General features: G+C 38.0%; 1 protein-coding gene across 1 annotated transcript in view; it reads left to right on the top strand.

The window, feature by feature from the left end:
* Positions 1–26,509, top strand: part of VPS13B (vacuolar protein sorting 13 homolog B) — an 876,795-nt gene that overhangs the window by 369,491 nt on the left and 480,795 nt on the right. Inside the window, exon 22 of the mRNA XM_031669315.1 lies at positions 26,321–26,448. Within this exon, the coding sequence (XP_031525175.1) occupies positions 26,321–26,448 (128 nt within the window). The remainder of the gene's footprint in view (positions 1–26,320; positions 26,449–26,509) is intronic.

Here is a 26,509-nt window from a genome sequence, read left to right on the forward strand (position 1 = left end):
GTACCTCTCCTCCAACCTTCATTCACCATGATGCTCAAGGCTGAGACCTAGGATTCATCCTTAGTGTCTCCCTTTCCTGTCCATTCCACTTCCAAGTTGTATCTTGAATCTTTTTGTCTGTTCGTATGCCATAACAAATGGAGCCACATCATTTTTTTGTACAGAGTAATGTAAGGATATGCTAACTAGCCTTCCTGGTGGCATTTGGTATTATCTTATCCTCTGATCTCAGTTACCTCAGTTCATTGTCCACATGGCAGCAAGAGTCATCTTATTAAAAACCTAAGTTAGATCATGTCTCTCCCTGATTAATCACAGTAATTGCTTCCTATTGCACTTAAGATACAACTCAGACTTCTTACCATGTTCTACACAGTTGGATCTTATCTAACCTCCATCAGGTTCTCCCATGGCATCTTTGTCATTTTTCCTTACATGGATCCTGTTTCATTTTCTTATATACTTCATTCTCTCCCTTCCCTTCCCTTCCCTTCCCTCCCCTCCCTTCCCTTCCCTTCCCTGACAGACTTTTGCTCTGTCACCCAGGCTGGAGTGTAGTGGCATGATCTTGTCTCATTGCAACCTCCCGCCTCCCCGGTTCAAGCGATTCTCCTGCCTCAGCCTCCCGAGTAGCTGGGACTACAGGCGCACGCCATGCTAATTTTTATATTTTTAGTAGAGACGGGGTTTTACCATATTGACCAGGCTGGTATCGAACTCCTGACCTTGTAATCCACTCAACTCAGCCTCCCAAAGTGCATGAATTACAGACGTGAGCCACCATGCCTGGCTGCTATACACTTTTCATACTGCAGGTCTTAGTTTAGATTATCAATAAAGAAACCTCTGTATTCCGTAAAAGAGGTATGTGCCAGTCACCCAGGATTCTTTAACACCCCTTTCTGTCCTTAGAACACTTATCATGTATCCTGTTCTTATTTTTTTTGTTTTTATTTTTGTTTGTTTGTTTTTAAAATTCTCTCCTTCTCTGGAATATATCTCAATGGCCATATATGACTTGTTCATTTTTGTATTCCCAGAGTCTAACAGCCATTGTGGTATTGAGCAAATATGTATTAATTAATTGTTGCATGAATGAATTAAACTTTTCCTTTCTCTGTTATTTTTAGAGATGTAAAACTCTCATTCCTTAGTCTTTTAAACCCCTGTTCTTTAATTGATTTAAGTTGATGTCCTATAACTTTTCTTATCTGTTCTGGTTCCTCACAGATATTTGTCAGATACTCAGAAGGAGTTAGCAGCTCATGACACAATTTCACATGGTTTGCATAATCTTCCAGGGTATTCCTACTACATCAGAAATTTAGATATATTTTAAAATGTTGAATTATTTTAAGAATAGTCCAAGTACAACACGGGATATTAAGATAAAATTTTACCTCTAGTCAGTGTTCTCCATTCTGTGCTAAGTGGGTTGGGAAATTGCAAGTAATGTATGACATGGCTTTTGTTATGATGAACTTTAGGTTCTATCTGGAGAAAGAAAAGTAATGTACAGCATAGTAGACTTTAGAGAACTGAGGAAAACTGAGTGGAAGGAATCATTACTATAGATTTTAGGAATTAGAAAAGTTTTCATTGAGAAGACCTTAAGATAGGTCTTAGACAGGTGTAACAATCGAGAAGATGCTTTCATTTGGATGGGAACAGCAGAGAGAAGACACTGATTGGAGTAAAGAATCTTTAGTTGAAATAGTGGAAAATAAAGTCGAACAGAGATTCAGAGAGACAAGACCAGCTTATACAGAGCTTTGAAAGCCAGATAGAGAACTTTGACTTTCTACCTGAGATTCATTCTTAAGTAGTATCCTACAGCTGAGAATTGTTTGTAGGATGGAACTAAAGGAGGAAGACCCATTTCAGAACTGTGAGTAAATCTTTATAGTGATGAAGATTTTCAACAAATTGGTAGCCAAGGAAACAAAGAAGAAAGTACAGATTTAGGTTATTTCTGAAACTAAAAATTGACTTTCTTTCTTACCCTTTAAAAAAGGTATATGTAAATTTATGTTTATTTCTTTTGAGAGATTCCCGAATCATTTTTAGGATCATGAATGATAATAGTGTCTTTTTCATAGTCATACATATGTGGTTTAGAATAAAGTGAGAGGCCATCAATGCTTCTACAATTATTGTACTTTCTACATTATGATAACATTTTTTGTTAGCCGTCTATTTCTCTCTTTATAATAAGAGCTCCTCAGAGGTGTGACCCCAGTCTCTTTGTTTCTCCATGACCTAGCACAAGTAGGCACTCGATTATACTTATTGAATTGAACTAAGCAACTTTTCCATAGCTCATAAGTCTTGGAAGAGGCCAGCATTTTCCTTTATCTCATTTCCAAGTGTTTTCCAGGCCACATCAACAGAATATAAGAATACAATGTGATAAGATTCACAAGTCGGCATCTGTTTGACTTTATTCCTGCTATGCTGCTGAAATTTTAAAAATCTTTTTGTGATCTGCTAAAGAAATGAGGAAATGGGGGATTGAGAGAAAGGTGATGAGTTTTGAGTGGAGGCATGATATAACCTTTTTTGGCTATTTTACCATAATCTTGATGCTGTACTGAGAATAGACTGTAGGGAGAAAAGCGTAGAAGGAGATAAGCCAGGTGCCATATGGCTCTTGGCCATAGTGTGTGTATACCTGTAATCATGGTAACTTTGCCAGGTAGGCATTCTAGAGGATGCAAGGTCAAATTCAGGATCTATTTTGAGATAGAGCCAATCAGATTATAGTAATTTTCAGGATGTATGGTGTAACAGAGAAGGGTCATGGTTTTGTTTCTTTGTTTTTGCAGCCAGAAAGGTAGATTTGCTATTTATTGAAACTTGGAAGACTAAAAGGTGAAGAATATAGGGACTTTTGAGAAAGAGACTCAAGAGATTTCCTTTGGCTATGTTAAATTTGAAATTCCTATTAACTATCCAAATGGAGATGTTCAGTAGGCAGTTGGATAAATAGTCTGGAGCTTATAGGATAGATCCAGACAATTCCCTGGAAATAGAATCCTCATAGAGGATACTTAAAGCCATGACATTGAGTGAGATCCTCTAAGACGGAAGTGTTTGTAGAGAAGAGAAATGACCCAAGTACTGAACGCTTGGACGTTTCAGCATTTAGTGGTCTGTAGAATGAAGAATTAGCTAGAAAACTGAGAAAGAGCTACAACTGAGGTAGAATGGGAACATAGAGATGGCAGTGTTCAGAAAGAAGTGAAGACTGTGTTTTAAGGACGTGGAAATGATCAACTTTTTCAGATTCCTCTAATAGGTCAGTGTTAAACGATGGCTCTAAAAAACTACCACGGAAATTTCAGTGACTCAGAATTCATTTCTTGTTGTAGGAAAGTCCATTACTGTGTCCACAGTGTGATAGCTCTTTTCTAAACAGTGAATCAGCCACTCTGAGGGTCCTTAGGGCCTCAGATTCAGAAGAGAGTTTTAGGAAGATGAAGATTTTGCTGATGACATATCATGAGTCCTAGAGGGCAGAATGGAGGAGATTGTGGTGTGTGGAGTGAGAGATGAGGTCAGATGGGGATTGCACAGGTCTGTCTAGTGATGAGAATCTGAGTGATGAGGGGTATTGTTAGAATTTTGAGTTTCTCCTGGTGGCTGATGTAAACAATATAAATGGCATGAAGGAATCAGTACTGGGGTGTCTAATTCAGAATTAGGTGACAAGGCTGTGAGTACTGGGGCTGGAGGGATGTGGTCTTTAATCCCTCTGGGATTACAGGCGTGAGCCACAATGCCCAGCCTGAAACAAGTTTGAAGAAATTTAAATTATACATTCGGTAAATATGTATATGTACAATTATATACTTAGTGGATTTTTTAAATGATTGCAGTTATATATGTCAGATTAAATCACCAAAAAATAATGAAATTTTTAGGCCTAGGATTTTTCTTTGGATTGCAAAGACCCCCACAAAATAACCAAGGATCATAATTTTCTTTTTCCGCTCTCCACTTAGAGGAAAACAATTAAATGCAGATCAAATAAACATATTTAGTGGATTTATTTAAGTTCCAGACTACATACTGGAGTCATAATAGATTCAACTTACAGTTCTTGTATCAGGAATCAAATAAGATGAGAAGAGTTTTGAGTATGAGCAAAACAACTCCTAGTTGGTCTCTATTTTCACTCTCTTCTTCCAATTATATATTCTTTGTGTTAATATAAGAATTTTCACTTCATAACTCAGGAATGGAAAACCAAATACTGTATGTTCTCACTTATAAGTATGAGCTAAGCTATGGGTACGCAAAGGCATACAGAGTGGCATAATGGACATTAGAGACTAAAAAGGTGGGTTGGGGGAATACTTGCGTGACAGGTGCAGTAAAATTTCAGATTTCACCACTATGCCATTTGTCTCTGTAACCAAAAACCAATTGTATCCCTGAAGCTATTGAAAAATTTAAAAAATTGTTAAAAATGAAAAGAACTTTCACTTCTAAAACTCAAATTTTATTACACTGAATTGCTTAACAGTTTTCACTATCTCTTGGTACCTTCAGGATGAACTTCATGTTTCTTTGCAAGATATTTAAGACCCTTCACAACTAGGCCTTACCTTGTCTTTCTTTCCGGCCTTACCTCTGGTATACCAGTTGCATTTTTTGTGTGGTCTGCTTCACTCACACTAAACTACTTACAATTCACTTTGTGAATCTATGCCTTTGTGCATCTTCTTTCTGTCTGCTAGTCGTCTGTCTTTAAGAATTCTTTCTCAAACAAGCTCCATGTTACCTCCTTTGTGGAGTCTTTCCTGCCAATATTTGAGTGAATTAATTCAGTCTTCCTGTGTTACCAGAATTATTTATTTATTTATTATTATAATTTAAGTTCTGGGATACCTGTGCAGAACATACAGGTTTGTTACATAATTATACACATGCCATGGTGGTTTGCTGCACCCATCAACCTGTCATCTACATTAGGTATTTCTGAAAATGTTATCCTTCCCCTAGCCCCTACCCTGTGACAGGGGCTGGTGTGTGATGTTCCCCTCCCTATGTCCATGTGTTCTCGTTGTTCAACTCCCACTTACAAGTGAGAACGTGTGGTGTTTGGTTTTCTGTTCTTGTGTTAGTTTGCTGAGAATGATGGTTTCCAGCTTCATCCATGTCCCTGCAAAGGACATGAACTCATCTCTTTTTATGGCTGCATAGTATTCCATGGTGTATATGTGCCACATTTTCTTAATCCAGTCTATCATTGATGGGCATTTGGGTTGGTTCCAAGTCTTTGCTATTGTGAACAGTGTTGCAATAAACGTATGTGTACGTGTGTCTTTATACTAGAATGATTTATAATCCTTTAGGTATATATCCGGTAATGGGACTGCTGGATCAAATGGTATTTCTGGTTCTAGATCCTTGAGGAATCGCCACACTGTCTTCCACAACGGTTGAAGTATTTTACACTCCTATCAATGGTGTAAAAGCGTTCCTATTCTCTGCATCCTTTCCAGCGTCTGTTGTTTCCTGACTTTTTAATAATCACCATTCTAACCAGCATGAGATGGTATCTCATTGTGGTTTTGATTTGCATTTCTGTAATGATCAGTGATGATGAGCTTTTATTCATATGTTTGTAGGCCACGTAAGTGTCTTCTTTTGAGAAGTGTCTGTTCATATCCTTTGCCCACTTTTTGATGGAGTTGTTTGTTTTTTTCTTGTAAATGTGTTTAAGTTCTTTGCAGATTCTGGATATTAGCCCTTTGTCAGATGGATAGATTGCAAAAAATTTCTCCCATTCTGCGTGCTGCCTGTTCCCTCTGATGATAGTTTCTTTTGCTGTGCAGAAGCTCTTTAGTTTAATTAGATCCCATTTCTCAATTTCGGTTTTTGTTGCCATTGCTTTTGGTGTTTTAGTTATGAAGTCTTTGCCCATGTCTATGTCCTGAATGGTATTGTCTACATTTTCTTCTAGGGTGTTTATGGTTTTAAGTCTTACATTTAAGTTTTTAATCCATCTTGAGTTAATTTTTGTAAAAGGTGTAAAGAAGGGTCCAGTTTCAGTTTTTTGCAAATGGCTAGCCAGTTTTCCCAATACTGTTTATTAAATAGAGAATCCTTTCTCCATTGTTTATTTTTGTCAGGTTTCTCAATGGTCAGATGGTTGTAGATGTGTGGTATTATTTCTGAGGCCTCTATTCTGTTCCATTGGTCTACATATCAGTTTTGGTACCAGTACCATGCTGTTTTGGTTACTGTAGCCTTGTCGTATAGTTTGAAGTCAGGTAGCGTGATGCCTCCAGCTTTGTTCTTTTTGCTTAGGATTGTCTTGGCAATGCAGGCTCTTTTTCAGTCCATATGAAATTTAAAGTAGTTTTTTTTTTTAATAATTCTGTGAAGAAAGTCAGTGGTAGCTTGATGGGGATAGCATTGAATGTATAAATCACTTTGGACAGTATGACCATTTTCATGATATGTATTCTTCCTATCCGTGAGTATGGAATGTTTTTCCATTTGTATGTGTCCTCTCTTATTTCGTTGAGCAGTGGTTTGTAGTTCTCCTTGAAGAGGTCCTTCACATCCCTAGTAAGTTGGATTCCTAGGTATTTTATTCTCTTAGTATCAATTGTGAATGGGAATTCACTCATGATTTGGCTCTCTGTTTGTTTATTATTGGTGTATAGGAATGCTTGTGATTTTTGCACATTGATTTTGTATCCTGAGACTTTGTTGAAGTTGCTTATCAGCTTAAGGAGATATTTGGCTAAGATGGTGGGGTTTTCTAAATATACAATCATGTCATCTGCAGACAGAGACAATTTGACTTCTTGTCTTCCTGTATGAATACCCTTTATTTCTTTCTCATGCCTGATTGCCCTGGCCAGAACTTCCAATACTATGTTGAATAGGAGTGGTGAGAGATGGCATTCTTGTCTTATTGGTTTTCAAAGGGAATGCTTCCAGCTTTTTTCCTTCTAGTATGATGTTGGCTGTGGGTTTGTCATAAATACCTCTTATTATTTTGAGATACGTCTCATCAATACCTACTTTATTGAGAGTTTTTAGCATGAAGGGGTGTTGAATTTTGTTGAAGTACTTTGCTGCACTTATTGAGATAATCATGTGGTTTTTGTCATTGATTCTGTTTTTGTGTTATTGATTTGCATATGTTGAACCACCTTGCATCCCAGGGGTGAAGCCAACTTGATCATGGTGGATAAGCTTTTTGATTTGCAGCTGGATTTGGTTTGCCAGTGTTTTATATTGAGGATTTTTGCATTGATGTTCTTCAGGTATATTGTCCTGAAATTTTCTTTTTTTGTTGTATTTCTGCAGGGTTTGATATCAGAATGATGCTGGCCTCATAAAGTGAGTTAGGAAGGAATCCATCTTTTTATATTGTTTGGAATAGTTTTAGAAGGAATAGTACCAGCTCCTCTTTGTACCTCGGGTAGAATTCAGCTGTGACTCAATATGGTCCTGGGTGTTTTTGGGTTGGTAGGCTATTAATTACTGCCTCAATTCAGAACTTGTTATTGGTCTATTCAGGGATTTGACTTCTTCCTGGTTTAGTCTTGGGAAGGTGTATGTGTCCAGGAATTTGTCCATTTCTTCTAGATTTTCTAGTTTATTTGCATAGAGGTATCTATAGTATTCTCTGATGGTAGTTTGTATTTCTGTGGGATCACTGGTGATCTCCCCTGTATCGTTTTTTATTGTGTCTATTTGATTCTTCTTTCTTAGTTATTTCTTGTCTTCTGCTAGCTTTTGAATTTGTTTGCTCTTGCTTCTCTAGTTCTTTTAATTGTGATGTTAGGGTGTCGATTTGCTGTCTTTTCTCCTTTCTCCTGTGGGCATTTAGTGCTATAAATTTCCCTCTACACACAGCTTTAAATGTGTCCCAGAGATTCTGGTACATTGTGTCTTAGTTCTCACTGGTTTCAAAGAACTTATTTACTTCTGCCTTAATTTTATTATTTACCTAGTAGTCATTCAGGAGCAGGTTATTCAGTTTCCATATAGTTGTGCAGTTTTGAGTGACTTTCTTAATCTTTAGTTCTAATTTTATTGCAGTGTGGTCTGAGAGACTGTTATGATTTCCATCCTTTTGCATTTGCTGAGGAGTGTTTTACTCCCAATTATGTGGTCAGTTTTAGAATAAGTGCGATGTGGTGCTGAGAAGAATGTATATTCTATTGATTTGGGGTGGAGAGTTCTGTAGATGTCTATTAGGTCTGCTTGGTGAAGAGCTTGAGTTCAAGTCCTGAATATCCTTGTTAATTTTCTGTCTCATTGATTTGTCTGATATTAACAATGGGGTGCTCAAGTCTCCCACTATTATTGTGTGGAAGTCTAAGTTTCTTTGTAGGTCTCTAAGAACTTGCTTTATGAATCTGGGTGCTCCTGTATTGGGTGCATATATATTTAGGATAGTTAGCTCTTGTTGCTTTGATCTCTTTCTCATTATGTAATGCACTTCTTTGTCTTTTTGATCTTTGTTGGTTTAAATTCTGTTTTATTGGAGACTAGGATTGCAACTCCTGCTTTTTTTTTTTCCTTTTCCTTTGCTTGGTAGACCTTTCTCCATCCCTTTTTTTGAGCTTATGCGTGTCTTTGCACATGAGTTGGGTCCCCTGAATACAGCACACTGATGGGTCTTGACTCTTTGTGCAATTTGCCAGTCTGTGTCTTTTAATTGGGGCATTTAGCCCATTTACATTTAAGGTTAATATGGTTATGTGTGAATTTCATCCTGTTATCATGACGCTAGTTGGTTATTTTGCCCATTAGTTGATGCAGTTTCTTCATAGTGTCAATGGCCTTTACAATTTGGTATGTTTTTGCAGTGTCTGGTACTGGTTTTTCCTTTTCATATTTCATGCTTCCTTCAGAAGCTCTTTTAAGTCAGGCCTGGTCGTGGCAGAATTTCTCAGTGTTTGCTTGTCTGTAAAGGATTTTATTTCTCCTTCGCTTATGAAGTTTAATTTGGCTGTATATGAAATTTTGGGTTGAAAATTCTTTTCTTTAAGAATATGGAATATTGGCCCCCACTCTCTTCTGGCTTGTACGGTTTCTGCCAAGAGATCCACTGTTAGTTTGACGAGTTTCCCTTTTTGGGTAACCCGAACTTTCTCTCTGGCTGCCCTTAATATTTTTTCCTTCATTTCAACCATGGTGAGTCTGATGATTTTGTGTCTCAGGGTTGCTCTTCTCAAGGAGTATCTTTGTGATGTTCTCTGTATTTCCTGCATTTGAACATTAGCTTGTCTTGCTAGGTTGAGAAAGTTCTCCTGGATAATATCCTGAAGAATATTTTCCAACTTGATTCCATTCTCCGAATCACTTTCAGGTACACCAATCAAACGTAGGTTTGGTCTTTCCACATAGTCCCATATTTTGTGGAGGCTTTGTTCGTTCCTTTTCATTCTTTTTTCTCTAATTTTGTCTTCACACTTTATTTCATTAACTTGATCTTCAGTCTGCTATCCTTTCTTCCGCTTGATTGATTTGGCTGTTGACACTTGTGTGTGGTTCTCAAAGTTCTCGTGCTGTGTTTTTTATCTCCATCAGGTCATTTATGTTCTTCTCTAAACTGGATATTCTAGTTAGCAATTCCTCTAAAGTTTTTTCCAGGTTCTTAGCTTCCTTGCATTTGGTTAGATCATGCTCCTTTAGCTCGGAGGAGTTTGTTATTACCCACCTTCTGGAGCCTACTTCTATCAATTCATCAGACTCATTCTCCATCCAGTTTTGTTTCCGTGCTGCAAGGATTTGTGATTCTTTGGAGGAGGAGAGGCATTCTGGTTTTTGTAATTTACAGCCTTTTTGCGCTGGTTTTTCCACAGTCTTCATGGATTTATCTACCTTTGGTCTTTGATGTTGGTGACCTTTAGATGGGGCTTCTGTGTCGATGTCCTTTTTGTTGATGTTGATGCTATTCCTTTCTGTTTGATAGCTTTCCTGCTAACAGTCAGGCTCCTCTGCTGCAGGTCTGCTGGAGTTTTCTGGAGGTCCACTCCAGAACCTCTTTGCCTGGGTATTACCAGCACAGGCTGCAGAACAGCAAAGATTGCTGCCTGTTCCTTCCTCTGGAAGCTTCATCACAGAAGGGCACCCGCCAGATGCCAGCTGGAGCTCTCCTGTATGTGGTGTCTGTCAACCCCTGCTAGGAGGTATCTCCCAGTTAGGAAGCACAGGGGTCAGGGACCCACTTGAGGAGACAGTCTGTCCATTAGCAGAGCTCAACCACTGTTCTGGGAGATCCACTGCTCTCTTTAGAGCTGGCAGGCAGGAATATTTAAGCCTGCTGAAGCTGTGCCCACAGCCGCCCCTTCCCCCAGGTGCTCTGTCCTGGGGAGATGGGAGTTTTATCTGTGAGTCCCTGACTGGGGCTGCCGCCTTTCTTTCAGAGATGCTCTGCCCAGAGAGGAGGAATCTAGAGAGGCAGTCTGGCCACAGTGGCTTTGTGGTGCTGCAGTGGGCTCTGCCCAGTTCAAACTTCCCGGTGGTGGCTTTGTTTACACTGTGAGGGGAAAATCGCCTATTCAAGCCTCAGTAATGGTGGACGCCCTCCCCCGACCAAGCTCCAGAGTCCCAGGTTGACTTCAGACTGCTGTGTTGGCAGTGAGAATTTCAAGCTAGTGGATCTCAGCTTGTTGGGCTCCGTGGGGGTGGGATCTGCTGAGTAAGACCACTTGGCTCCCTGGCTTCAGTCAATGGTTCTGTCTCGCTGGCATTCCAGGCGCCACTGGGGGTATGAAGAAATACTCCTGCAGCTAGCTGAGTGTCTGCCCAAATGACCACCCAGTTTTGTACTTGAGACCCAGGACCTTGTTGGCATAGGCCCCCGAGGGAATCACCTGGTCTGCAGGTTGTGAAGACCCTGGGAAAAGCATAGTATCTGGGCTGGAGTGCACCATTCCTCATGGCACAGTCCCTCATGGCTTCCCTTGGCTAGGGGAGGGCGTTCCCTGACCCCTTGCGCTTCCTGGGTGAGGCGATGCCCCACCTTGGTTTGGCTCACCCTCCCTGGGCTGCACCCACTGTCTAACCAGTCCCAGTGAGATGAGCTGGGTATCTCAGAAATGCAGAAGTCACCCACCTTCTGCATTGATCTCACTGGGAGCTGCAGACCTGAGTTGTTCCTATTTGGCCATCTTGCCAGCCATCTGTGTTACCAGAATTTTATAGTGCAGTATTTGTCAAACCAAATGATAATCATAGTATTTAATTAAGTTTGTATCTTATCTTCACATTGTAAGCTCTCATAGGGCAGGGATTGTGTCATATTTTTAAGCCCTTACTGCAGAGCCCTAGTATGTGGTAAATGGACATTTAATAAGATTTTTAGTTTAGGATGAAGAAAATGACTTCTACTTTTCCTTCTGACCTTTTTTCTCCTTTCTCTTTCCAAAAAATCATAGATGTGAGCATTCAAATTCTAGTAGCAATATGATTAACCAAAGTTTTTTTAATTTGTATTTTTATAAGCTCCCTAGATTATATTTAGTTTCTCTCCGACTCCTTATAAATGATGATAAAAGCCAAAGAGTGGGAAGGGTGCTATTGAAAGGCGAACATAAAATATTTCCACCAATTTCTTAATTCTACATAAAAATCAGCTTTATTACTTTACAGTCACACTTTGAATAATTTGTTCTTCTTAATGAATCTTAATTCTGAGTATAAAATATTGGAAACCAGTGATAGCCTGTTGCAGCTATAAGCAAAAAACTGCCTCTCGCAACTTAAAAATTCTTACTGCTTCTCTAAGATCTCATGATATGCTATCTGGAAGTGCTTTAGCTCATTTACTACCCTTTTCAAATTTTTTGTTGTTGTCTGTGTGATTTGTTTTGGAATTGAGGCCAGGATAAAGGAATTTTAATGGTCTCAGTGCATTAATGTGATGATCTATATATAACTTGAATGTTGAATTCCAGAGACATTCATATCTTTGCTTTGCTATTTATAACAAGACAGTGTTAATCAATGTACTCGCTTTCTCATTATCTCCCTACTTCTTTTCTCGTCTTTATTCCCTTCACCTTACTTTGTTTCTTGTTTTTTCTTTCTTGACGGATTTTAGAATCCCTGCCTTGCCCCATGACTTTCCATTGAGATCTAGGTAGACTGTATTGTTTATATCCTGCAAATTATGGATGAGAAACTGAAACCTAAGTAGTTGACGTGATTTTAAGATCACATATCTTGAATTGGTAGAATATAAAAAATAAATCTAGGTTTTCTGAGTCCTCCCAGTCCATGCTTTCAGGAAACTTTTATTTAAATATATTAATCTCACTGGTATCTGAAATTCTGTCACAAAGAGTTTTTTGATTTTTTGTTTTCATTTTAAATCTCAAAGCTTCTACAAATAAGCATAAGCTCCATGAGGACTGGGATTGTGTTTGTTTTGCTCACCACAGAATTTCTAGTTCTTAACCTAGGTCTTAAGAGATAATAGGTATTCCATAAGTAGTTTTTGAATGATGTTTTTTGATATGTTGAAATTTTAATTTCATATTTTCACTTTCCATCCCTCCCTCCTTTCTTCTTTTCTTCTTTCTTGTTTTTCTTATTTTTTGGTGAGCTACATTTTCTGATTTTTCTCCTATTGGCACATGTTATTTCTCTAATAAAAGTATTTTTAAAACTGTACCATATAGCAAGAGACACCTTCAAGCACATGAACAGTTAACACTTTATCTTGGTTTTTCTTTTTCTTTTTTTCCTTTCTTTCTTTCTTTTTATTTATTTATTTATTTTTTTGTTTTTTGAGATGGAGTCTTGCATTGGTGCCATCTCGGCTCACTGCAATCTCTGCCTCCCTGATTCAAGCGGTTCTCCTACCTCAGCCTCCAGAATAGCTAGGATTACAGGTGTGTGCCACCATGCCCGGCTAATAACACTTTATCTTAGTTTTCGTGAAATTTTTTGAATAAGATGATGAAATGTGATAGTGATTATCACTCTTTTGTCAAGATCTGTTTTCTCTTCTGAGAAATTTATCCTTCTTTCTTCAAATTCTTACCCAGAAATCTAGAACATGTGCCCTTCTAGATGGCCTGGAGTTCACCAGTTAGTCTTAAACTTTCTGCAAACTTGTAAATAAGTTACTGTCATCTTCCTTGAGGTCCTACTGAACCATTTCTCTCACAAAGGCCTTGCCACTTTTTTCTCATTATTTCAGGGAACCTTGTTTTCTGATATGGTTTGGCTAGGTGTCTTCACCCAAATCTCATGTTTAATTATAATCCCCACGTGTTGAAGGTGGGGCCTGGTGGGCAGTGATTACATCATGGGAGTGGTTTCTAAACGTTTAGCAACATCCCCCTAGTGCTGTCTCATGATAGAGTTCTCAAGAGATCTGATGGTTTAAAAGTACGTGGCACTTCCCCACTCCCTCTCTCTTTTCTGCCACCATGTGAAGAAGGTCCTTGCTTCCCCTTCACCTTCCACCATGATTGTTTTCCTGAGGCCCCCTAGTCATGCTTCCTGTTAATCCTGTGGAACTGTGAGTCAATTAAACCTCTTATCTTTATAAATAACCCAGTCTCAGTTAGTTCTTTATAGCAGAGTGAAAACGGACTAACATAATTTCCCTTATGGGTTATTTTTCATAGTCATCTTCTTTGTCTGCCTTTGACTCTTTACAAAATGCTGCCTCTCCAGGATGATCTGTGATCTGAGTTTGCAAGGCTTATTTTCTAGAGGTTTTTAATTTTTACATTTTTATCTTTTAGGTAATTAAATTGTGATTAAGGCAGTTGCCCCCTAGTATAATACTGTCTTGGCTATCAGTTTGATTTCCCATGAATAGAAAGGAAAAATAAAAATTGACACAATTTTCTTCTTGATGACTATTAAAATTTCAAATAAAAATGAAACCATAGGGGGCGGAGCAAGATGGCCGAATAGGAACAGCTCCAGTCTCCAACTCCAGCGAAATGACACAGAAGACCAAAGTGATTTCTGCATTTTCAACTAAGGTACTGGGTTCATCTCACTAGGGAGTGCCGATTAATCGGTGCTGGTCAGCTGCTGCAGCCCGACCAGCGAGAGTTGAAGCAGCATGCAGGCATCGCCACCTGGGAAGCTTAAGGGGAAGGGAATGCCTTTCAGCCAGGGGAACTGGAGACACAACACTCCGGAAAATCGGGTAACTCCCACCCCAATACTGCTTTAAGCAAACGTGGCACACCAGGAGATTTTATCCTCACCTGGCGGAGGGTCCCACGCCCACGGAGCCTCCCCCTCATTAAGCAGCACAGCAGTCTGCGACCAACCACAAGGCAGCAGCTGCAGGCTGGGGGAGGGGCTCGCCATTGCTGAGGCTTAAGTAGGTAAAACAAAGCTGCTGGGAAGCTCGAACTGGGTGTGGGAGCTCACAGCAGCTCAAGGAAACCCTGCCTGACTCTGTAGACTCCACTCCTGGGGAGAGGGTACCAACCAAACAACAACAAAAGCAGCAGAAACCTCTGCAGACGCTAGAAACCACACTGTCTGACACAGCTTTGAAGAGAGCAGTGGATCTCCCAACACCTAAGGTTGAGATCTGAGAAGGACAGACTGCCTGTTCAAGGGGTCCCCTGACCCCGAGTAGCCTGGCCTGTACATCCCCACTAGGGGCAGTCTGACATCTCACACCCTCACAGGGTGAGTACACCCCTGAGAGCTTCCAAAGCAAGAATCAGACAGGTACACTCGCTGTTCAGCAATATTCTATCTTCTGCAGCCTCTGCTGCTGATACCCAGGCAAACAGGGTCTGAGGGACCCTGCCAATTCCAACAGACCTACAGCTGAGGGTCCTGACAAGAAAGAAAACTATCAAAAAGGAAGGATACCTACACCAAAACCCACTGCACGGGCCACCATCATCAAAGACCAAGGCAGATAGTAAAACCACAAAGATGGGGAAAAAGCAGGGCAGAAAAAGCTGGAATTCAAAAATACACATCTCCTCGGCAAAGCGAGCGCAGCTCATCGCCAGCAACGGATCAAAGCTGACGGAGAATGACTTTGACAAGATGAGAAGAAGGCTTCAGTCCATCAAACTTCAGAGCTAAAGGAGGAATTAATGACCTACGAAAGAAACTAAAAATCTTGGAAAAAAAGTGGAAGAATTGATAGCTAGAGTAATTAATGCAGAGAAGGTCATAAACTTAAAATGAAAGAGATGAAACCATGACACAAGAACACAAAGTGGGACAAAATGCACAAGCTTCAGTAACCAACCTGACGAACTGGAAGAAAGAGAGATCAGCCGCATTGAGGATCAAATGAATGAAATGAAGCGAGAAGAGAAACCAAAAGGAAAAAGAAGAAAAAGACATGAACAAAGTTTTTCCGCAAGAAGTATGGATTATGTAAAAGACCAACTGGCCTGATTGGGGGTGCCTGGAAAGTGAGGGGGAAATGGAACCAAGTTGGAAAAACACTTTCAGATATCAGTCCAGAAATCCCCCAACCTAGTAGGGCAGGCCAACATTCAAATCCAGGAAATACAGAGAACGCCACAAAGATACTCCTCGAGAAGAGCAACTCCAAGACACATAATTGTCAGATTCACCAAAGTTGAAATGAAGGAAATGTTAAGGGGCAGCCAGAGAAAGGTCGGCTACCCACAGAGGGAAGCCCATCAGACTAACAGTGATTCCCAAGAAACCTAGTTGCCGTGAAGAGTAGGCCACATTCAACATTCTTAAAGAAAAAGAATTTTAAACCCAGAATTTCATATCCAGCCAAACTAAGTTTCATAAGGAAGGAGAAATAAACTTTACAGACAAGCAAATGCCATAACCAGCCTGTTGACACACAATAATAGAGATTTTACTCACTAGGCCTGCTTTACAAGAGACCCTGAAGGAAGCACTAAACATGCAGCGGAACAACTGGTACCAGCCATTGGGAAAACATGCCAAAATGTAAAGACCATGAGGCTAGGAAGAAACCACATCAACTAATCCATAAAATAAACCAGTTAATATCATAATGGCAGGATCAAGCTCAATAATATAACAATATTAACCTTAAATGTAAAATGGACTAAAAGGTCCAATTAAAAAGACACAGACTGGGCAAACTGATAAAGAGTCAAGACTCCATCAGTCTGCTGTATTCAGGGAGACCCATCTCACATGGCAGAGACATACATAGGCTCAAAAATAAAGGGATGGAAGATTTACCAAGCAAATGGGGAACAAAAAGCAGGGTTGCAATCCTAGTCTCTGATAAAATAGACTTTAAACCATCAAAGATCAAAAGAGGACAAAAGAAGCGCCATTACATAATGGTAAAGGACTAAATCTAACAGGAAGAACTAACTATCCTAAATATATAAGCACCCAATACAGAGCAATCTAGATTCATAAAGCAAGTCCTTAGAGACTTCATAAAGAGACCCTAGGACTCTATACACACAATGGGAGACTTCAACACCCACCAAGGCTAACATCATTAGACAGATCAACTAGACAGAAAGTTAACAAGGAGATCCAGGAATTGGACTCATCTCTGCAGCAAGCAGACCTAATAGACATCTACAGAAACCCTCCACCCCAAATCACTATGAATATATATTCTTCTCAGTACCATCGCACTTATTCCAAAATTGACCACATAATTGTGGGCAAGCACTCCTCAAATGTACAAGAACAGAAATTATAACAAACTGTCTCCTCCGACCACAGTGCAATCCAACTAGAACTCAGGATTAAGAAACTCAATCAAAACTGCTCAATTCATGGAAAACTTGAACAACCTGCTCCTGAATGTGACTACTAAGTACATAAATCTAAATGAAGGCAGAAATAAAGATGTTCTTGGAAACCAATATGAAACAAACATACAACATAACGGAATCTCGGACACATTTAAAGCAGTGTGTAGAGGGAAATTACAGCACTAAATGCCCACAAGAAGCAGGAAAGATCTAAAATTGGCCACTCTACTCAACAACTAAAAGAACTAGAGAAGCAAGAGCAAACACATTCAAAAAGCCAGCAGAAGGCAAGAAATAACCAGATCAGAGAGAACTGGAGATAGAGACACAAAACCTCCAAAAAATCCAATGGAACGTGAGCTGGTTTTTTGAAAAGATCAACAAAATTGATGACCTAATCAGCAAGACTAATAAGAAGAAAGAGGTAGAAGAATCAAATAGATGCAATAAATAATGATAAAGGGATACCTACCAATCAATTCCCACAGGAAATACGTAAACTACCATCAGAGAATACTATAAACACTTAATGCTAAATAAACTAGAAAAAATCTAGAAGAAATGGATAATTTCCTGACACTTAAGACCCCTTCCAAGACTAAACCGAAGAAGTTGAACTGGACAGACCAATAGCAGGGTTTGAAACAGCAAATAATTTACATTTCACCAACCAAAAAAAGTCCAGGACCAGATGGATTCACAGCTGAATTCTACCAGAGGTACAAGGAGGAGCTGGTACCATTCCTTCTGGAAACTATTCCAATCAATTCCAAAAGAGGGAATCCCTCCTTAACTCATTTCTCTTATGAGGCCAACATCATCCTGGATACCAAAGCCTGGCATACAACAAAAGAATTTTAGACCAATATCCCAGATGAACATGGATGCAAAAATCCTCAATAAAATACTGGCAAACCAGATCCAGCAGCGCCATCCAAAGTTATCCACCTCACATCAAGTGGGCTTCATCCCTGAATGCAAGGCCAACGACACGCAAACGTAATAAAACATAATCCAGCATATAAACAGAACCAAAGACAAGAACCACATGATATCCCTAATAGATGCAGAAAAGGCTTTTTGACAAATTCAACAGCCCTTCGAAGTGCTAAAACGCCAATCAATTCGTATTGATGGAACGCATGTGTCAAGAGCTATTTATGACAAACCCAGCAGCCAATATCATACTGAAAGGGCAAAATCCGGAAAATTCCCTTGAAAACTGGCACAGACAGGATGCATCTCTCACCACTCCTATTCAAATATTAAAGCCTGCCAGGGCAATCAGGCAAGAGAATTCAGTTAGAAAAGAAGAAGTCAAATTGTCCCTGTTTGCAGATGACAGGATTGTCTATTTAGAAAACCCCATTGTCTCAGCCCAAAATCTCCTTAAGCTGATAGCAACTTCAGCAAAGTCTCAGGATACAAAATTAATGCAAAAATCACAAGCATTCTTATACACCAGTAACAGACAAACAGAGAGCCAAATCATGAATGAGCTCCCCATTCACAATCACTTCAAAGAGAATAAAATATCTAGGAATCCAACTTACAAGGGATGTAAAGGACCTCTTCAAGGAGAACTACAAACCACTGCTCAGTGAAATGAAAGAGGACAATAAAACAAAATGGAAGAAACATACCATGCCTGGGTGGATAGGAAGAATCAATATTGTGAAAAATGGGCCATACTGGCCCAAGGTTATTTATAGATTCAATGCCATCCCATCAAGCTACCAATGAGTTTCTTCAATGAATTGAAAAACTGCTTTAAAGTTCATATGGAACCAAAAAGAGCCCGATTCCCAAGACAATCCTAAGTCAAAAGAACAAAGCTGGAGGCATCACGCTACCTGACTTCAACTATACTACAGTAACTGTAAACAGCATGGTACTGGTACCAAACAGAGATATAGGTACACGGAACAGAACAGGAGTCCCTGTGAAATAATACTCACACACATCTACAGCCATCTGATCTTTGACAAACCTGAGAGAAAACAAGAAATGGGGAAAGGATTCCCATTTAATAAATGGTGCTGGGAAAATTGGCAAGCTACAAGTAGAAAGCTGAACCGGATCCTTTCCTTACCCTTATACTTAAAATTAATTCAAGATGGATTAGGAGACTTTAAATGTTAGACCTAATGCCATAAAAATCCTAGAAGAAACCCTTGTAGTACCCATCTAGACATAGGCATGGGCAAAGACTTCATGTCTAAACACCAAAAGTAAACGGGCAGCAAAGCCAAAATAGACAAATGGTATCTAATTAAACTAAAGAGCTTCTACATTAGCAAAAGAAACTACCATCAGAGGAACAGGCAACCTACAGAATGGAGAACATTTTACCCACTATCTGGACAAAATAATATCCAGAACCTAAGAAAGAACTCAAACACATAAGAAAAAACAACCCCATCAAAAAGTGGGTAAAGGATATGAACAGACATTTCCTCAAAAGAAGACATTCATACAGCCAACAGACACATGAAAAATGCTCATCATCACTGGGCCATCAGGAGAAATGCAGATCAAAAACCACAGTGAGATAGCATTCACACCAGTTAGAATGGCAATCATTAAAAGCCTGTGTCAACAGGTGCTGGAGAGGATGTGGAGAAATAGGAACACTTTACACTGTTGGTGGATTGTAAACTAGTTCAACCATTATGGAAAACAGTATGGCTTATTCTTCAAAGATCTAGAACTAGATGCACCATATGACCCAGCCATCCCATTACTGGATATATACCCAAAGTTGATTATAAATCATGCTGCTATAAAGACACATGCACACGATGTTTATTAAGTGCACCATTCACAATAGCAAAGACTTGAATCAACCAAATGTCCCTCAGTGACAGACTGATTAAGAAAAATGGGCACATATACACCATGGAATACTATGCAGCCATAAAAGGATGAGTTTGTGTCCTTTGTAGGGACACACATGGATGCAGCTGGAAACCATCATTCTCAGCAAACTATCGCAAGAACAGAAAACCAAACACCCGCGATGTTCTCACTCATAGGTGGAACTGAACAATGAGATCACTTGACCTCAGGAAGGGAACATCACACAATCGGGCCTATCATGGGAGGGGGGGAGGGGAGGGATTACTGGGAGTTATACCTGATGTAAAATGACGAAAGATGGGTGCTGATTTGTGCTGATGGTGCAGCACAAGCAACATGGCAGAAGTATACATATGTAACAAACCTGCACGCTATGCACATGTACCCTAGAACTTAAAGTATAATAATAATAATAAATAAATAAATAAATAAAAAGAAAAAAAAATGGAACCATAAATTATAAATAGGTACCTTACACAAAGGCGATACAGAATGTCAAATAATATGCTAATAGAAGAGGTTTTAAGAAGGTACACATATGATTTGTTCTCTATTTTAAAAGATATCAATTGATTTTTTTGATTGAGTATTTACCATGCAAGGCATTATACTACTGCTACATGAAATAAATAGATAAAAGAGACATGAATTCTCCTTTCAGTAAAATGAACACTCTGTTGGTATCAGCGTTGTACTGCATAAAGTCCATAAATATAAGTTGATGGTTACAAGTTTTATGTTTAAAGGGAAAATTTTAAAGTAAGTATCCTATTAAAAGTCATCCTTCTTTATTGACTAAGTACTAAACCTAACCTACTTTAGTGAAAGCACTTCTTTCTTTCAGACTTTTACTTAGCAGATGATGAAAACCTAGAACAGAAAGTGCTTAATTCTAAGAAACACTCACTATGAAAACTGAATTATTATAGCTGAACAAATGTATCTTGACTTTTGTGGTTATTGTGAGAATCATAAACTTCAGAATATAAGCCATTTGATATCAAGTGTCAGTATTTGGTGCCATTGGTTTATACATATTACAAGATATATAGAGTTACCATTTAACTATTGACATCATTATTCAGTGTCCCAAAATAAGAACAGAGATTTTGATGTACTGACTTTGAGTAATTTTTATCAGGTTCCAGTTCAACTTGAAGAAGGTAAAGAGATGTTTTCATATAAATCATTGGTTGAAATTTAGATGCAAAACAGTAATTTAATGCTGTGGCTTGGAATTTCTACCTTTTTGATTTCTCATCCAATTCTATCTAATTGGTGACATGTTAATAAATATGTATATAAAGATTATTTCTTACTGGAAAAGTAAGAGTAGGAGAGGACATAACGAGAATGTGTCTTCAATGTCCAGCCATTAGCCACTACTCTTTCTTGCTACACCATATCACTATGCTCAGTTCCTCCTTTGGAGAGACACACATTCAAATGTTTAAAGTTATACCATGAAGAATGTTATGTTTTACAGAATTATGTCAGAATTCTGCCAGGCTCTAGAGGAAGGACCAAATCTTTTTGGGAAATCAGTTACCATTTCTCAGAGGAAATGACATTTAAGGTAGAACTAAAACAATGAGTTGATTTTGATAGAAAAAGAGTGCAGTTGTGTTTTAGATATAGTTATCTTCAGGTTCTTTACATAATCAATGTTTAGTTAAGTTTTGTATCTTTATTCTTTATATTTATAATATTTTCATAAACTGTTTTTGTATACATTACAACATTTAAATTGAGTAGTATTCTTGATACTACACATACTTTTAGCTCTAAGGTAGAGGTCAGAAACGTGACATTTAGGTTAAATTCATTTTCCTTAATCATGTGTCGTTTGGCACAAGTAAAACACAAACTGACTCCAAGTTTAGTACCTTTTCCATGGGACAGAAATGAAGGAATTATATTGTACCAAGTTGAATGGTTCGTCCCCAAGATGTAATTGTTGATATGTTATTTTAACCACTGAAATTTGGGTCTCAAAATTATTTATTTATTATAGAAAACTAAAAGTGTAATAGATATGTTTGAAATCAGATTGCCATGTTAAATTTAGGCTTTATGTAGCTTTATTGGGAATGAATAAATCTGATGTTTTCTGAATTATTTATTGTCCATGATCCATAGTAGAAATATTATATGTTTTTTATATATTTGATAGAACTAGAAGTCATTGTATGGGGATTGAATAATAGAAAAGGTGGCATAACATAGTGGTTAGAAGGATGGACCCTGGAACCAGTCTGCTTAGATTTATCACCTTGTTTTGCCACTTACCAGCTGGGTGACTTGGGATAAGTTACTTAACCTCTTTGTTATCAGTTTCCCTATCTGAAAATGGTCATAAGAGTCTGAAAATAGTGTATTTTCTGTCAGGTTGTTACAAGGGTTAAACAGATTGTCATTATTATTATTTTTTGAGACTCTGTCACCCTGGCTGGAGTGCAGTGGCATTAACTCAGCTTACTGCAACCTCCACCTCCCAGGTTCTAGAGATTCTCTTGCCTCAGTCTCCCGAGCAACTGGGACTACAGACGTGCACCACCGTGCCCAGCTAAGTTTTGTAATATGTTTTGGTAGAGACAAGGTTTTGCCATGTTGTCCAGGGTAATCTTGAACTCCTGGGTTCAAACAATCTGCCTGCCTCAGCCTCCCAAGGTGCTGGGATTACAGGTGTGAGCCACCATGCCTGGACAAACAGGTTAATATTTGTAAAGCACTTGTAGCAGTGCCTGGCATGTAGTAGGTGCTATAGAAGTTTTGATTAAATAAGATAGATGGGCATGAAGCTTGACAGAGTTTTATAGGGTAGGCATGTCTTGCCTTTAAAATACACCTAGCTGCAGAAAATGTTGTCTTTTCTTTTTTACAAACTTCTCTATTATCCTTTAGAAATATAATGAATTGAAAACTAGTATATCCAAAATAGTGTACTTTTACTCTTTGAATAACCAGATCATGTTATTCCATGAGAATTTTCAACTGATTATGTTTTTCATAGCTATTTGAACAGTACTTTTAAGCCACATGTAGGTTTCAAGGTCTCTAATTTTTTCATTAGCATTGTATCAGAGAATATAGTATTTACAAAAAACATGTAGCTGTTTTGGTTAGTGATGACTGGAAATATTGCTTGACAGTAGTTTAATAGTGCCCATACTGCTTGGAAATATTAGCATTTATTAGATAGATTTCTTTTCAAATGTAATAATAGTGCTCATATAGTACTAATGTTTTTCGTCACTAGGTTTTAAAATTTTGACCATGAGACCTTTGTGCAAACCTTTACTATTCATGGTTTCAAGTAATTTTAAAATTTGGTCTGTATTTTAAGCCAATTATTTAGATTACTAGAGATACACAGTAATATTACGTAACCATCTTCTTCTAATAGTTACTCACGTACAGAAGAAAAGAAAGAAGTCCAAATAAGTACAAAGTAAATTAATATATATGTTTTAAAGAAATAGAACAGGTAATTCACTTTTATAAAATAATTAATTCTGAAATATATATAATAAAGAGTTAAATACTTAAAATACTTACCACTCCTTTACCCATCATCATTTCCATTTTTCCCTCCTCAGAGGTACTCTGTCACAGGCTTGCTTTTTTAGTCTTCTATAACTTTTTCTATGTGTGGGAATACAAATATGTATTCAAACTTAATATACTGTTTAAAAACATATTTGGATGATATCACACATACGTTTGAGGTTTTTCACTTTGTAAGATACCAAAAATATGCCTTTATTCACACCTGTAACTGTATCTCATCTTTAAGTGGTTTAATTTTACTCTTTATTGCAAATATTTCCAAATTAGCTGTTTCTTTTTTGATGGACGGATAAATTGTTTAGCATTTTCTTTCCTCTCTTCTTTTCTCCTTCCCTTTCTTTTTTGCTGCTACAGAAATTACCACTGATACTGAATATCTTTTATAAATTGTGTGCATGCACCCTCACAACTTTTACTATTTCCATAGCATATTCTTAGAAATGGGATTGTTTTATAGAACAAGTATGCTTGAAATTTTTTTTTTTCTTTTGAAACAGTCTTACTCTGTTGCCCAGGCTGGAATGCAGTGGTGCGATCTTGGCTCACTGCAGCCTTGACCTCCTGGGCTTAAGCAATTCACTTGCCTCAGCCACCCGAGTAGCTGGGATTACAGGTGTGTGTCACCGCACCTCGCTAATTTTTATTTCTATTTTTTTATTTATTTATTTACTTTTAGTAGAGAAGGGGTTTACCATGTTAGCCAGGTTGGTCTCAAACTCCTGACCTCAAGTGATCCACATACTTCAGCCTCCCAAAATGCTGGGATTATAGATGTGCACCATCCACCGTGGCCAGCAGGTTTAAATTTGTAACAGATATAAATTGCCCTCTGTTGCAATTCCGTTCTATAGAGCATACCTATTTTCCCCATATATAAAACATTCTCACAGGAGGCCTCAACAGTGACAAATTTTGTGGGTATACAAATTAACTCTTTAACATGTTTCCAGTGTGACAGATGAAAAGTATGTCTGATTGTTGGATATCTGATGAAAAGGATATCTGATATCTTAATTTTTATTTCTTTGTTAGCAATGTTGAGCATTTTAAAAATAAGTTTACTAGCCAAATAACATTTTTTTTCTGTAAATTATCTATTCTTATCTTTTCTATTTTTTTATAGTCGTTTATCTATTTGCTACCTTATATCTTTACTTGGATGTCTAATGGAAATCTCAGTTTAAGACGTCCCAAACTAAGTTTCCTTTCTTCTCAAATGTACTTTTCCTATAGCTCCATTCTTCTAGTCTCTCAGTCCCAGTAACTTTGAGTCATCTTTGATTTCTCTCCTACCATACATCTAATCCATCAGTAAGTCTTATTGGCTGTATCTTTGAAACGGATACAGCGTTTCACCACTTCTTGCCACCTCCTTGCTTCTGCTATCTCTTACAACCTGTCTTCCTTTTTCAACACTGGATCCATGTAGTAAATTTTTTCCATAGCAGCCAAAGAAGTTCTTTCAAAACACATATTCAACAATGCCGTGATTGTATTGAGAATCCGTTACTCTGTCCCAGTTCCCTCAAGTGAAAACCATCTTCTTACTATGACCTACATGAGTCCTGTATGACCTATATATAGCTCTAACCTCATCTCCTACGTTTCTCACGCTTGCTCACTCTGCTCAAGCCATCTTTGCCTCCATACTTAGCTTGAAAATCCCAAACATACCTCTGACTTCAGACATTTGTTGTTTTTGTTTCATCTGACTACTGTAATGCTCTGCCCCCTGAGATCTGCATGGGATCTCTCCCAAACTGGTTTGCTTTAAAAAACATTATTTAAAATTGCTGATATTCACCATATCATAATATATGACATTATAACTATGAGAAAGAAAAAGTCCATTATTCATGCCCTTAAGGTATTTTAAATATGGAATCAATGCTCATATATTAACCAAGTTGGGGGAGAAGGGAAGTATGAGTGGATATGGCAACTAATCATATATCACCACATTCTCATAGTGGTGATGTAATTTAATTTAATAAAAATTTATTTAGATCTGATTTATTTATTTTATGCTACTTTACAAGTACCTAAAATACTACGTAGAAATTATGTATTTGCATTAACTTAAGCTGTATTATATAAATGTGTCTGCTCAGTTTTAAATGAATCTGTTTAGTTATAATACACTATTATAAATTACTCAATTGTTTAAAATAATTCCTGAAATCTTTCATTATGAAGACATGGTTGAAATCCTCCAATTTCTTTACTTTGAATGAACAAAATTTTAAATAATATAGAGAGTGGAATATCACATTTCATTTTATTAAGAAATCTTCCTTTTATGTAATCACATACCTGTTTTGGTTATCATCAAAATCCCCCCCTCCCCCGCCCTTTTTTTTTTTGAGACAATGTGTCGCTCTGTTGCCCAGGCTGCAGTGCAGTGGTGCAATCTCACCTCATTGCAGCAACCTCTGCCTCCTGGGTTCCAGTGATTCTCCTGCCTCAGGCTCCCGAGTAGCTGCGATTACAGGCGCCTGCCACCATGCCTGACTAATTTTTGTGTTTTTAGTAGAGATGGGGTTTCACCATGTTAGCCAGGCTTGTCTGGAACTCCTGACATCAAATGATCTGCCTGACTCGGCCTCCCAAAGTGTTGGGGACTCACAGGCATGAGTCAACGCGCCTGGCCAGAAGTCACTTTTTAAAATTGAGAGATTTTTATGGGTAAGCTTTTGTTATCAGGAAGATTTACATATGGGAAGACTAATTTTCTATCAATTTTGGATGAATCAAGTGCTTTTTAGGTGAATTTCTCTTTTTTTTCCAAGAAAAAATTTTACTGATGTATTACCTTTATACTGAAAATTGGACAAGTTGTTAAGTTACTGCTTAATGAATTCTTAGAAAGTGAATACATGCATGTAATTAATAAATAGAACATTTATCTCTTCACAAGTCTACCTTCTAGTCACTAATCCCTGACAAGAGTGAGTGCTCTCCTGACTTGTAACAAATTAGACCTGCTTATTTTTGAATACTTACAAAAATCAGTTCTGTAAGAGAAAATGATGTACAATGGCAATTCGTAATCTCGTATAAAAATTGTAATTTTAAGCAAGAGAAGAAATAATCTTGAAAATACAATTGGTATGTTTTTGTGAAATTGTAAGGTATGTTTCTATTAAATAATTAGCTGTTCTCATACTCAGAATCCCGCCCATTGTCAGTTCCTGTTAAAGCCATGTTGAATATATCTGAAAGCTGTAGAAGTCCTGAAGAAAGAATGAAGGAATTTATTGGAATAGTTTGGAATGCAGTGAAGCATCTCACACTACAGGTAAAATAAAAGTTAGAAATATGGATCTAATTTCTATAATCCTTTTTAATTCCCAGCATTG

Source organism: Papio anubis, chromosome 8 (genome assembly GCF_008728515.1).
Source record: "Papio anubis isolate 15944 chromosome 8, Panubis1.0, whole genome shotgun sequence".
Taxonomy (NCBI): domain Eukaryota; kingdom Metazoa; phylum Chordata; class Mammalia; order Primates; family Cercopithecidae; genus Papio; species Papio anubis.